This window comes from Triturus cristatus, chromosome 2_2, assembly GCF_964204655.1.
Source record: "Triturus cristatus chromosome 2_2, aTriCri1.1, whole genome shotgun sequence".
Classification (NCBI taxonomy): domain Eukaryota; kingdom Metazoa; phylum Chordata; class Amphibia; order Caudata; family Salamandridae; genus Triturus; species Triturus cristatus.
This window is the reverse complement of record NC_140582.1, coordinates 767,154,561-767,169,341: the sequence shown is the minus strand read 5'-3', so window position 1 is coordinate 767,169,341 and position 14,781 is coordinate 767,154,561. Positions and strand designations below refer to the sequence as shown.

Below are 14,781 nucleotides of genomic sequence, written 5' to 3'. Positions count from 1 at the left end.
GTTGGTGCAGCCGTGATGCAAGGCTTGTACTGTAGGCGCTGTCACAGAAGTGTACGCAGGCACTGCGACATTTCATTCATGCAGTGGCACGTCGCAAGGGTCTGATAGGCACATGCTTGAAAATCATTGTTCAGACCATTAGAACCCCGCTAAAAGCTTTAGAGATGTCATAATGCAGGTTTACATTTGTCACAGGAGTCTGGACCAAGACAAACGATGTTACAACTTGAAATATATTAATTCAGTCATTTACAACGAAGAACATTTGGTGATTTATCAACAATAAATATTCAAATGTTTTTGAGGCGGATATGTTATTATACAACCTGTGCACATTTCCATAACTCATTTATGCTTAACCCATCAGCAAATTAAATTGAAATCTACCTATGTTAATTAACTGGGAGTTAGAAAAAAGCTTTTTGGTAAATACTGCTTCATGTCACACCTTTACCCTATTTCTTCTGTATAATTACTGTGTAACGGGTCATGTCACAACCAGGAACTCTGCTGAAGTTTTCACTACTGCTGTATTAGTAACAAAACCAGAACCAACTAGCTTCTTTGCAATAATTAAGCAAATGACAGGATTGTCTAGCTAAGGATGAAGGCTAACGTCATTTGGCTGCTTCTCCCACCAGCCTAACCTTTGGGTCAGTCTCCATAAGTAGTCCTCTGCTCCTTTGGTACTTTGGGAGACATCCATTATTTGGTGCAACGTTGTATTGATGATCTATTCAGCAGGTCTAAGTACAGGGAAAAAGGATAGCATTGACCAAGGTGGTAGAGGAGTCACAGTGATACATCCCAGGCCACAATAACCTGGAATATACGTTGTGTTGCAGTTTACTTAAGGCCTACAAAAGGGCCCAGGCCAACCAGTTTGCACAGGAGCTCCATCTGATTCTCTGAAGCACAGTGTGACCCGGCCCAAGCATTCTGTATGTCATCTTGGCCTTAGCCTCTCGATTCACCTCTCCCTCTACAGAGGGAGAAAATCAAATAAAGAACATTAATTTCCTCTTGTGATCATCTGCAGCCCTGCTTCAAACGACCCCGTGCCAGCCAGACACCCAGCTTGCATAAGTGCTTGTTTTTAATTTTTCTCTAGCAGCAACGTGACACTTAAGCAGCACTGGCACGTATGAAGCTGTCAAGGTTTCAGTTTGACAGTGTGAAATTTCCATATTTTTAGTGGGTGTATGCATGACATTTCATTGCATTATGAATCTGAGGGATACCATATTACAAGCAGGCTGAAACAGTCCAGTCCATGCAATGAGGACAGGTACATTTTAGATATTACCCAATTTTTGCTCATTGCAATGGTGTTGGATCAGTCTTAAAAAAATAACAAAACTCCTGTTGCATTCATGTAAGGTCACTAACTTAAACCATTGTTAAATTGCTGTTGTGTGGTTGCATGCATGTGCATCCACATGTATCACAATACATTGGCAGCCATTTTATTTCTTACCATTACAGCAGGGTCAGAGTAATGTTAGATTGATAACATAAAACTCATTGGCAAGGCCAATATGTTGGCACTGACCTTTTAAGGCGAGACCTATTGGCTTTGCCAATGCTTGTTATTTTCTTTTTTACTCCATGGGAAAAACATTTTTCTCTGTAGACAACCCCCACTCTTTTTTTTTTAAACAACCCCTCCAGGTATGGGGTGATCCATTCCTCCGTCCATCCGGGAAGGGTTGTCACTCCAGCCCTTTGCTGGTGTAAAGCACCAATGATTTCCAATGGGGCTAGGGCTACCATTTATGAATGCCAATAAACTCACAAGTTTGTTGGCGTTCACAAGCTTTCAATGCAAACCTCTTGATCTGCACATTACCCATCATATTTGAAAGGTTTACTACTGCAGATTTCTCTGCAATGTTGGCAGGGAGATTTACAGTAGTGGAACCATTTACTTTTGTCAAGAACCTGTCAGTGAATTCCTTCCTGACTGGTGTAATTGAAGCCTTTGCCTGTCCCTGTGGCCTGCTAAACATTACAAAAGATCGTGAATCTTCAGAATGGTAAAAGAGGGTCTTGGAAAGACTGGAAAATTGCATTTCGTTTTTAGAAAACTTCGTAGTAATGACTCCACCTCTATCGCATTTCATATCTAACTTGGCAGCTGCCGACAGTATGGAGTCAGGGCGAGTCATAACCATGCCTAAAAGCAATAAATGGAAGCGTCAGACCATAACATCTGCCCATCATCGTATCTTTCATCCTCTTGATGCAAGCAAGTAAACAAGCTAAAATGTGTTTGACCGCCCTGCCTAAGCCGCTTATGTAGACGGAGCGTTAGCAATGGACCCTTTGATGTAATTTAGCAGAGGAAAAGTGTCTCAAAATTGTCACTTTTCCAAGTATTTGAGTCATTCTCTGATTTTACTGTAGGCATGACATACAATGTGCAATTCAAAATAATTGTGTGACTGTATTCTTCTTTCATTCCAAATTCGGATACGCTTCAATTTGCTTTGCCCTTTCGCACATGATGCATTGTAAAACTTGTAGATATACCCAGAATTCCAGACAGCACATACATGAACCAAACAGGAACATCTTATTTTCAAAACCAAACTCTATAATTACAGAAACCCGTATACTGCAGATCAAAAATGCTGTGTGAAGTTCTCAGAATGTGCACTTTTCAACATTTTTACTATACCAGTACGTACATAGACAAAGAAGCATTTACCTACATAAATTTATACGTATATGTATATTTTAAATATACGTATTGTTGGACTTGGCCCTTTCTGCAGAGTCATCCCGAGACTTTCTGCCTTCACTCTACCTATATTTGCTGAATTCAATTTTGTTGGCCTTAGGACTTTACCATTGCTAACCGGTGCTAAAGTGCTTGTGCTTTCGCCATAAAACATAGTAGAATTGGCTTATACTCAACTGGCATATTTAATTTAGTTGTAAGTCCCTTGTAAAGTGGCACTAGCTGTGCCCAGGGCCTGTAAACTAAATGCTACTACTGGGCCTGCAGAACTGTTTGTGCCACCCATTTAAAATGCACTTCAAACGTGTCTCAGGTCTGCCATTGCAGCCTATGTGTGCAGTGTGAACTGCTATCTCCACCTGACAAAATAAACCTTTTGCTAGGCCTAAGCCTTCCTTTTTATACATATAATTCACCCCTAGGGTAGGCCCTGGACATCCTAGAGGGCAGGTTCCAATGTATTTAAAAAGTAGGACAGGCACTTTTAGATTTTCCATGTCCTGGTAGCAAAAAACTCTTAAATTCGTTTGTCACTACTACAAGGCCTACCACTCCTATAGGATAACATTGGAGTTACCTTACTGCATTTTATAAGTGTAATTTCTAAATGAGAATGGGTAACTAGTCCATGTTTGGGGTTTCTGGAATTGTGATGAAATATCCTAACTTATGGTGAAGTCAGATTTTAAATTACCATTTTTTTTAAATGTCACATTTAGAAAGTTAGATTTTGCTGCCTATTGGTGCCTGCAGTCGGTCTCTGGATCACATGACTGAGTAAAGTTGACAATTGGGCTTTGTGTATTTCTCCTAGACAGCCACAAACAATGGGGAGCTTAGGTGTGACTGGATGGCCCATCACCGTTAGGATGGGAGGGAGGAGCTGGGACGAGCCCTATATACACTTGAATATGCTGTGTCCTGTCAACACACAAAGAACTGCGTACCTCCTGTAGTTAGTCTTGAGTTGGGGCCAGGAAGGCAGGGCACCTGTGCACTTCAAAGGCATGCCTCTAGAAGCTTATGCCCACTTCAAAGGCACAACTGGGTATAAATACTGGACCACAGACATCAACTCTTAAGTACACTACTGGACCTGTGGATACTCTGGCAGGAAGAAGAACTTCTGTGCTGCTGAAAGGACAACCACTCTGCTGGACTGCTGCTCTGAAGGGCTGCTTCGTTCCTGCGCTGACCTGCTGCCCTTTGCCTGGGCGATAAGGACTGGACCTGCATCTCTTGAACCCAAAACCCGGAGTGACTCCAAAGGCTAGTGGCTGGCCTCCTGATCTGAAGTTTCAGGGACAAAACAGGCTTCCAACAACCTTGCAACGGCACCTGGACTCTTTCATCTGTGAGTCTACCCTGCTTAGCAGTGCCACCCCAGTCCTGGACCCTTCGAATTGGACTTGGGGTGCTCTGCCAGCCTCCGTGGATCCAGTGGAACCGACGTATCTCCTCTGATTCGCATCATAATCCCAAACAGAACTGACGCAGCTCCGCTGCTGCGTGGATTGGACCTGTTGCAAAGACCTGCATAGCTGCCACAGACGGCAATACCTTTGGGAACCGCCGCTGCACGATGCATCTGCGGTGCAGATCCTAGCATCGCTCATTGATGGCTTCCTCGATGACAGTGGACCATGCATAACATCCTTGCAGATCTTCGGAACCAGCACATCGCCCTGGCTGCACACCGCATCCTCGACACCGGACTTTTCATCGCAAACCCCATAAACGGGATCCTCGACAACGATGCAGGCCTCACACAGCAGCCTCGCCTCATCTCAGAACTAACACATTGCTTCAGCTGTGCGACGCATCTTTGACAGGGGTCCTTGCAATGTTCTGCAACCCCAGATTTAAGGTACTATGTTCAACAGACCTAACTGGGTCCCTGTAGCCGACCTATGATACATCGCAGTCAGCCTGAAATTGTGCCTTTGTCCCGGTCTGGCGCGACCAGATTTCCAAGGTTTGTGCTTTGTGCTTTTTGTGGCAATTTTCACTAAAATCTTTAAAATTGCATACCTCCAGTTCTACTGATTGGATGTTTGTAGTTTTTATCTTGTTTTATTTATTAAAGAAAATTCTATTTTTCTAACCTGCTGTGAGATCTTTTTTGTGTGGTGTTTCCACTTTATTACTGTTTGATGGGTTTCAGAAATACTTTACACATTGCCTCTAAGTTAAGACTGACTGCTCTGTGCCAAACAACTAGAGGGTTGAGCACAGGTTAATATAGGGTTGGCTTGTGCCTTACCCTTACAAGAATTGTAGTTGCTTCTTGACTAAGGCTCACATCCAAGTCAACTAATAACTCAATTTCTCACACTTATATTGCCTTGAAACCCTTAACTTGCACCCAAAATGAGCTGCTCATTAATTCACAATATATTTCAATAAATTACAGGGCTTAACTACACAGCGTCTTTAATTAACAACACATATTTACATAAAAAATAATACTGTATGCGTAGTCATGTCACCAAAAATGTGATTAGTGAAATGATATTTAATAATCCCAAATAAGTACCTAACACTGGAAATCCGCTGGGCAGTCCAAGCACACCGTTGTGAGACCTTGAGAAAAGGTGAATCACCTAGGTGTTTTTTACTAAAAAGGACAAAGGCCCTCACCCACTAAGGTGGCATGCATCATCAGGGGGCACCTCAGAGTGGTAACCTGAAGTTTAATACTGCGGGCTTCCCCTGGTGCTCTTATAAGAGGGTTGCATGATATACTTTCAAGTTCGTAAGGTATCTGGGGCCTTGGCGAAAAAACTAAAATAGGATGGTTAGGTTATGGTAGGTTTATTGATGCCTCCCACTACTTGAATCTGTACAGTGTGTCAACATGTTTCTGCCCCTTGTCTTTATGTCTAGTGATCCTCTTGGACATTCATTAGGACTAGGCCTTACCCCTATCCCTCTCATGTCCTGCCATCAGTAGTATAAAAGTCGAGGATGAAAAGATAGAAAAAGAAAATATAATTTAAATTACCCCATTCACTGATTTAGGAAATTAAAGAATCTCCGAAATCACTGGTCCACACCAGACCTTTACCAGCTGATCAAATAACATCAAAACCACCCCTCTGTCAACTGCATTGTATGTAGATTCGATACATTCAGCACTCAGATAGCTGTAGGCTTGTGATAACCATGGAAACAATATACACATTACAACTGTAATTCTGAAGCAATGGTATACATGATCATATGTGTAAACTCTGATTCATTGGCATGACCACGCATAAAGAAAAGACTCACATCATAACACTGGAGCAGAGTTAAACTGGGAAAAACTGGATACAAAATTAGTTTCACATTACAAAGGTATAAAACACACCAATGATGTGTCCGGTGGAGGGTGACTAGAGGGCCTGGCCTGCAACCAGGGCCTTCATCCAACATGCTGCAGCAGGCAGCCTAACCCCGCTACACGCTTACCCGAATGCCAAATACATCCAGAGGTATGCCATAGCGCCTAGGCCAGACCCTGCTCTAAAAGTGTCACGGGCAGCCGACCCCCATTATTCACAGTTTTCGCGCATGTGCATTGGGTTCTGAATTCAGGACCTGACCTATATCCCGGGCCAGGCCCTGTGCACAACTATCTATGGTCAGCCAACCCACACTGTAAATGGTGGGTAGCCACTGAGCCTGACCATTGACTAAACCCATGTTTTTCCTTTGAATGATTTAGAGTTTGCAGACAAGTGGACCCAGCACCTATGGTGTGTTTTCGTCTAATATTTTTGCCTTCCATCCTTCTGTTTTTGGTGGCTTCGTTTTTGCTAGCTTTACGACTCTGCACCTTTTACCACTAATAGACGGTGCTATTGGCAATGTAACAAAAATAAAGTCCGTTTCTTCAACTATTGCTGTTAAGAAACAATTAATTGAATGTTTTTATATGAATCCATTTGAATTATTCATTGGTTTCTCTACAGTTCTTTAGTTTCCAGGGCACCTATTTTTGATCTCTGTATTTCCATATAGTTTAAACAATTATCAGCTCTTCCATTGGACTGTCTGAGACTTTTTAACCTATTCTAAAAATGTTGGCTTGTTATTGGTTTTACTAATAAAAATAAACTACTTGTAACTGTTTTAGACACCTGAAAAATAGATACGTTTATGCAAATTACATGGGGAAAATTATACTGATATTCAAAGGTGTTTTGTATTGTCTACTTTTTGCATTAATTTGAAGTGCATAAATTATGGAAAAGAGCGAGTTTGACATATTTGGTGCAGAGAAAATTAAAATCTTACCATGCCGACAGATGCAGGGTTGTGCCTTTTTTTTAAATCCAGATTGCAGTGGTTTCCTTGACAACACATACAGATGCTGCAATTACCATGGGAATGGTCCTCCTAAATGAAGCTGCAACTTCCAAAGGAGATGTCGGAAAGAGGAGAAGTAAGTTGCTTTGTTTACTCATTTCTGATTATATTTAATTTTATCACCAAGCACATAACGTGTCATTGTAGTGTAATATGGCATTTTGCAGCGATCATTGTTCTCTCAATCTTGAAGCAAAAATGCTACTTTCTATTTCATATTGAAGTTTGGTTTAGCGGACCATTTTCTAATTCTTTTGGAAGTGTTTGTGCCCGGGGCCTTTGTAACCTCATGACAATACCAGTTTCCTGACCAGGCTTCCAAGGGCATATGAGTAGTGACTTGCTCTAGAAATCATTTATGTGATGTGAAATGTAGATTTTCATCAGCCTTGATGGACAGAAAATCTGGATTTTATTAAAGACTCGGAGGCTAATTTTATGCAATCCTCTTTATTGCGCCACCCCAACAGCAGCATCTTCAAGAACATAGAACACAACAAAGTTCTTTAGAACATAACAAAGAGCCAGAACCTCCATGACTCTTCCTTCTTTTTTGCTTTACATTAAAACAACATGAGTCCATATTAAATCCACTTTAAAACCAGGAAAGCACATAATCCGGAATTGAACGAAATCCGTCTTCCTGCTTCATTGTTGACCCCGAGCTGAAAAAGAACAAATACCATTACCAACCTGGGTAGGGAGAGGAGGGATAATATTAGCCTCCGAGTCTTTAATAAAATCCAGATTTTCTGTCCATCAAGGCTGATGAAACTCTACATTTTATGGCATGACCGGAGGCTAAGATTATGCAAGTTCAAAGCCTCTCTAATAATAACGAACTTGCATTCGTCACAGACTTAAAATAGAATTTCCTAAAAACAGAATCATTAGACCAATCTGCACATCTTAGAATATCCTGTAACGCACCTCCTAGCATAAATGCTTTTGAAGCTGAAGCACCCCTCACAGAATGCGCACCAAATCTGCTCACATCAACACCGGTATTCCTCATCACCTCTTTCACCCATCTTGCCAAAGTTGGATTTGAAACTGCTTTGTGAGGTCTTCTATATGAAATTAACAACTGTTTTTTGCTTGCAGGACGAACAAATGAAGTCCTCCTCTCGTACTCTTTCAGACAACGCACAACACACAAACGTTCATGCCCATCAAAATAAGGATAGAAAATGCTATCAGAATTTGTCTTCGTTCTTCTGCATAGATAAAAACAAACACCTTCAGGATTAAAAATCCTCGCTCCCACATCTAAAGCCCTTACATCAGAAACTCTCCTAAAAGAAAGCAAACACAACAACATTGTCAGTTTCCCACTCAAAATTATTAAATCTAAGTTACTATTGCACCCTAAATTAACCAGATATTCTAGAACTTTAGAAACATCCCAAGTAGACGTATACCTGTCCACAGGGGGCTTGGAAACCCTTACACTCCTCAGCAATCTCTTCACCAAAAGATTCTGCCCTACTGACACCCCATCCACCAAATTGTGTCCAGCAGCGATAGCTGATCTATGTAAATTGATAGTTCTGTACTCTAAACCAGAGGCAAACAAAGATACCAAATAATTTACCACAAAAACTACATCCACTGAAACTGGATTGTGATCCCTCTCCAGACACCAGCGACCCCATTTCTGCCAAGCCAACCTATACATCTTCCTCATTCCTGGCAACCATGATTCTCTGATAAGCTGAGAAGCCTCCTCCGAAAGTCCTGGCACTTCCCAGACTCTCCTGAAATTTTCCATGCCATCAGACTCAACTGACCTGAGAGGCCTAACTCGTGGCATTCCCCTAACGCTCCCTTCAAGATTTTTGGGAAAATCGGAATGAGAATTGGACAATCTATTGACATTTCCAAAAGTATGGGATACCAGACCTGTGATTTCCAAAGGGGAGTAATCAGAATCACCGTCTCCTTTCACTTGCGCACCATCAAGCTCACCCTGGTTAAAGGTGGAAAAGCATAAGGACGAAGTCCCCTCCAATCCTGTCTGAAAGCGTCTATCCTGGCTGATTCCGGACCCGGGGGCCAACTGAAAAACATCTCCAGTTGTGTGTTCCACCTGTTCGCAAACAGATCCACATAACAAGTACCCCACAACTCCATTATCCTCAAAAACACTGACCTGTGAAGAATGCCAATCCACCAGAACATTCTTCTGTCCCGGTATATACTCCGCTTGCACCAAAATATTCTGTTTCAAGCAATAATCCCCAAAAACTCTCGCAAGGTCTGCTAGATCCTTCAATTTTGGACCCCCTAACTTGTTCACATATCTCACTGCTGAGACATTGTCCATTCTCAACAATACTGAACACTTCGCTTTGTTTTTCGTAAAACTCTTTATAGCGAAAGACCCTGCCAACAGCTCCAGGCAATTTATGTGGAATTGCCTTTCCTCTACAGTCCACATACCTCCTGTCGAAGTTGCGCCACAACGTGCTCCCCAACCAGATAAACTCGCATCTGACTCTATAATCAATTCCGGATTTGATCCAAAAATTGCTTTCCCATTCCATGCCTCCATATTCTTTAGCCACCAATTCAGTTCTGATCTTGCCTCGCCAGAAAGGGTAATCACCTGAGAATATTGCATTCCACGCCTTAAGTGACTGCTCTTCAATCTCTGAAGAGCACGATAATTCAGTGGTCCTGGAAAAATAGCTTGAATAGTTGACGACAACAGACCTATAATCCTTGCCAACATTCTTAAAGAGATAACATCTAAAGACAAAACCCTTCGAATTTCCTTTCTTATTTTCTTTTCCATGGGTAATCTCAACTGGCCCTGAATATTGTCTATCATGAACCCCGAAAACTGTGTCTCCTGACTCGGGGACAGACAAGACTTGTCCCTGTTCACTACAAACCCCAAACTCTCTAAAAGATTCACAGCTAGATTTGTGTGATTCTCTACACTCCTCTTCTCCTGATCCATTATCAGAATGTCGTCTAAATAAATTATCACTCGTATCCCTCTTTCTCTCAAATGGGCCATGACTGGACGCAGCATTTTTGTGAAACACCATGGGGCCGAAGAGAGTCCGAACGGGAGACAAACAAACTTCCATAATCTTCCTCCCCATCTGAAACTCAGAAACCTCTGGAGTTCTGACCATATCGGTATCATAAGATAAGCGTCTTTTAGATCCAGTCGAGTAATCCAATCCCCAGTCTGAAGTACATCTCTCAACATATGCATGCCCTCCATCTTGAAATGATGGTACTCTACCCAATCGTTCAGATTTTTTAAGTTTATCACAGGTCTCATACCTTTCCCTTTCTTTTCCACTAAGAAAATATTGCTTACAAAACCCAAGCACGTTTCCTGTTCTTCCACAATTGCACCTTTCCTTTAACAACTCTCTTACTTCTTTCTCTACCAAGCCTGACCGAGTCGAATCGAATTTTATTATTGGAGGATAATGATCTTGATTTGGTTCTTCTTTGAAATCTATACGATAGCCCAAAACCGTCTGCAGAACCCATGGGTCCCTTGTTATCAAACTGCAATTCTGATAAAATTGGGCAAGTCTGCCGCCCAACTTTACATGGGTAACAAAATGGTCTTGTCTTACCTGATCTTCTCGATCTCCTATTCCCTCGAGAAATTCCTCTTTCTTTTTGCGGATAGAAACGTCCTGGTTGATATCCAGATTGTTGCTGGTAGTTATAGTTATAGGGTCTAAAACCCCTTGAGAATGAGGCCCTTGCGATACCTTGTACTCGGCCGGGAAAACGACCTCTACTTCTCCTGGCCCCTACAAAAACACGACAGTCAAATACCTTTTTAATTTCTCTTTGTGACTTCTGCAGAGAACTAAAAGCACCCACATATTTGCTCATTTCCTTAATGAATGCCTCTCCAAAAAGCATCCCATTTGCCTCTAAACCTCCTTCATTATTCGCTTGATCAGCCAACTTGGGATCGATTATAAGCAGGATACTCTCTCTCCTGTCCACTGAGATTGCTGTGTTCGCATTTCCCAACAAACACACATCCCTTTGTATCCATTCCCTAAGCTCTTCCATGTCCAGAGACTTCTTCCCAACATAGGCTTCTTCAGCCATATCAAATATCTTTGTAAGTGGACCCGTTAGATCCAGCAGTCTGTCCTGACACATTCTCAACCCTTTATCCAAACCCTCCTTTACATCTCTTCCACCTTTCCCGATAAATGCGATTATCTTTGCGTCTAAATCAGGCATCATGGCGATTTTATTTGACAGACTTGGTCTCGGACATTCGGAACGGAGCTTCATCCTAACATCTTTCGGAATTTGCTTCCTTAACCACAATTGCACGTATTGAGCAACATGTGGAGCCGGGCTCCATTCAGGAGATAATGGATGCTTTAACAACATCGGGTCAAACATAGACTCACCTAATGGATCCATTACCCCATTATTCTCTTCTGGTTTATCTTTTGCTTTTGCCTCTGCAATTCTCCCCTTATCCACTATTTCAATCTCCGAATCAAAATCAGAGGAACAACTAAACTTAATTTCCACACTACCCGAAGATTCATCACATAAGATGGTAGCATGTCTCCTACCATTCTGACCTCTATCCAGGTCTCCTTGTGTGTCCTCGACACTTCCATGTTTCGCACAATTGCGAATTCCTGAATCTGGGTAGGCTGACTTCGCCTTTTTACTCCTAAAAACATCAGTTTCCACATTCTTGCTCTTCCTACTCACTTCCTACTCACTTTCCCAGCCTTCTTTGATAATACTGGACCTTCACCTGCGGACCAAAATTGTTCATCCTGGGATGGGTGACCACCACCTCTTCTCAGCTCATCAAATTTCTTCTCAAACTTGGAATCCAAATCTGATGCAAACTTGCTCAACATTAACGAGATCCTTTCTTCCATTCCGAAATTCTCCTGTGAACTTACGTTTTCCTCAGACATTTAAAAAAATATTTTTTTTAAATAACTCCTCTTAAAATAAACTCTGTCCAAAACAAAAACTTTCCCTCATAAAAAACTATTTACTTAAATTATCTAAAACTACTCCACAAACCAGACCTCCAATACTATGTTAAATCAGCCAAATACAAACACCGATAACAATGTTCTAAATAAATAAATATGTCTTACAATTTACCACACCTAAACAAAACGATCTCTAACTGCTTTACAAATCCGCTACTTGAAAACTGCTCCGATAACAAGAACCGCCTTAGTTTACAAATCTGTCAGTTTCACATGACAGACTGCGTCTCCTTCCTCTCGCGTGCGTCATAGCAACATGCGAGCAACCAAATCGTCAACAACGTGAACGAACGTAAAGCCTGTCATTTTTCAGAAGACAGACTGCGTCTCTTTCCTCTCGCGCGTCATAGCAATGTCCTAGCAACCAACTCGTCATCAACATGAACAAACGTAATCCCTGCCACTTCCTTATTAAAAATGGCCACCCAGCATTATGACGTGCGCGCCTCGCGACTGTCCCTCAACGGTAAGCCTCCCCGATTAAAATTAAACAAGTTTCCATTCGTTTATTTCACTCAACCATAAACTTATTTATACGTAATTATACTACACGCGTCGTATTATCCCTCAAAACAAATTGAAGCGAGATATACGCGTGCACTCGCTTATTTGCATTTTCCCTCAAGACCGACAATATCCTTCAACGTATTGCTGTAGGGGGCGCACTGGTGTTGGATTTAGAATCCAACACTTTACCTGCTGTTGCTCAAACTGGAGTAGGAATCGTAAATTATACTATTCCTAAGTCCAGCGCGCCCCCTACAGCAAGTCGTTGACATGACTTGTGATGTAATAGTTCACGTTGTTACAACGACCGCGTTGTAAAGGCAGGTGATGTAATGCATGCGAAGTAAAAGTATATATTCCTTTAAAACATATAGCTTGCCTGGGACAAAGTCACAGTTTGAGGCTGACAGCAATGAAGCCCTGGTCTGATACACTAAGCCCTGGTCAAAATTTTACCTTCGCACTTAGAAAATGTCTGTTGGATATTCATTTGTCGTCGAGGGAGGCTCCTCTTCAAGCCGGGATTCGATTTGACCATGGCGGCTTGGCTCAGCAAGAGGCCTTGGCCGTTCAGCGGGCCACACTCAAACCTGAAATCTAGGCAGGTCTCAGTTCAACATCTGCTCCTAACTGCTACAAACTTGTGGAACTTCTTCCTGAAGTTCCTCTTGCGTGTTCAAAGTGTTAAACAAATGAACCCATTGATTTAAAAGCTTGGAGGAAGTCCTTGGTAGTTAGGGACTACAGTTCCCACAATGCACCTGTCTAAATCCTTAATAGTCCACTGGAGGCACGCCAGGCTGGGGACGTCTTGGGGGTGATGGTGCAGTTGAGCTCTGTTAACCTGTTGCTTTCAGGGAGTCCACTCCTTAATCCTTTTGGAAGCAAGGCAAAGCATTTAGGGTTGTAGTTCCAGGTGTGCAGCAGAAGCAGTCCTTCAGAGTGCAATCCTTTGGGATGCAGATCTGGGTTCCAGCAGAGCAGTCCTTCTTCTCCTTGTAGTTTTGGACAGCAGATCTGAGTTGCTATGCAGCTCTCACATATGTATCCATTGTTCTGGGGTAACAACGAGCGCTATATAAATGCAATGCAAACCCTTCCCTCTTCCATCCCTCCACTATCTTTTTCAATCCAAATAACAGACTAACATATCCACCACTCAGATTAATTTAATATCTCACTCTAGTAATTCACCTCTAATCACTTTTGGGTTCTAGAGTAACTTGCTACTCAACAAAACAAAGCTTCAACGCCTCGTAAGGGGTAGTAAGCACTATATAAATGCAATTATAATTACAACTAGCAAAGGGGCATCCCTGACTAACGGGGTACATGGTGCCTCCTAAAACCATGACAGCTTTCTCCAAAGTGTGGCATATTTTTGTTAAGCCTGGGCGTAGTGGGCGTAGTGGGGCTACATGAAGCAGCGCGTAGTGTGGCAAAATCTACGCACACTCGTGCGCTCCGCGTAGCCCCACTACGCGCCGCCCGCCTCCAGCCCGCCCTCATTTTAAAATAATTTAAAGAAGGTTAAAGAGAAATAAATCACCTTACCTTCAGTGCGGCGTCCCGGGGCTCCCTCTTCTTGCTGGACGGTAACTTCTTTACGCAAATGCGCATGCGCGGACGCCCGTGCATGCGCATTTCTCGTGAGAAATGCGCATGCGCGGGCGTCCGCGCATGCGCATTTGCGTGAAAGAGTTACCGTCCAGCAAGAAGAGGGAGCCCCAGGACGCCGCACTGAAGGTAAGGTGGTTTATTTACCTTTAACCTTCTTTAAATTATTTTAAAATGAGGGCAGGCGGGTGGCGGGTAGCCCTGCTTCGCTGCGGCGTGTGCATAGCGCTGCCTGCTACGCCTACTTCGTAAACGGCGAAGAAAGCAGCGCTACGTATACTCCGTGGGCGAAGCGGAGCACAACGCCCAGGGTTCATTTTTGTCCCACAAAGCACTGTACTTTAAAATTCAAGGTGGAGACTTACACTCTTTGGAGTAAGACCTGGATTAGACAATCCATGTGGATCATTTCCCTTAGCACTTCCAATCCAGACCTCCTGCAAATTCCATTCCTAGGGCTGCCATCTGGCTGGGGGGGGAGGAAGAGGAGGTAGGCCTGGCTGCATTCCTTACTGTCCTGCTCTCTTTGAAGTC

The 14,781-nt window shown here is 42.7% G+C and overlaps 1 protein-coding gene across 2 annotated transcripts in view; it reads left to right on the top strand.

Annotated features, from left to right (window-relative positions):
• The window catches only part of TUSC3 (tumor suppressor candidate 3), a 1,613,394-nt gene that overhangs the window by 1,258,783 nt on the left and 339,830 nt on the right, over positions 1 to 14,781 (top strand). For both annotated transcript variants that reach the window (XM_085643291.1, XM_085643292.1), the window contains exon 8: positions 7,098 to 7,172. In XM_085643291.1, the coding sequence (XP_085499417.1) occupies positions 7,098 to 7,172 (75 nt within the window). The remainder of the gene's footprint in view (positions 1 to 7,097; positions 7,173 to 14,781) is intronic.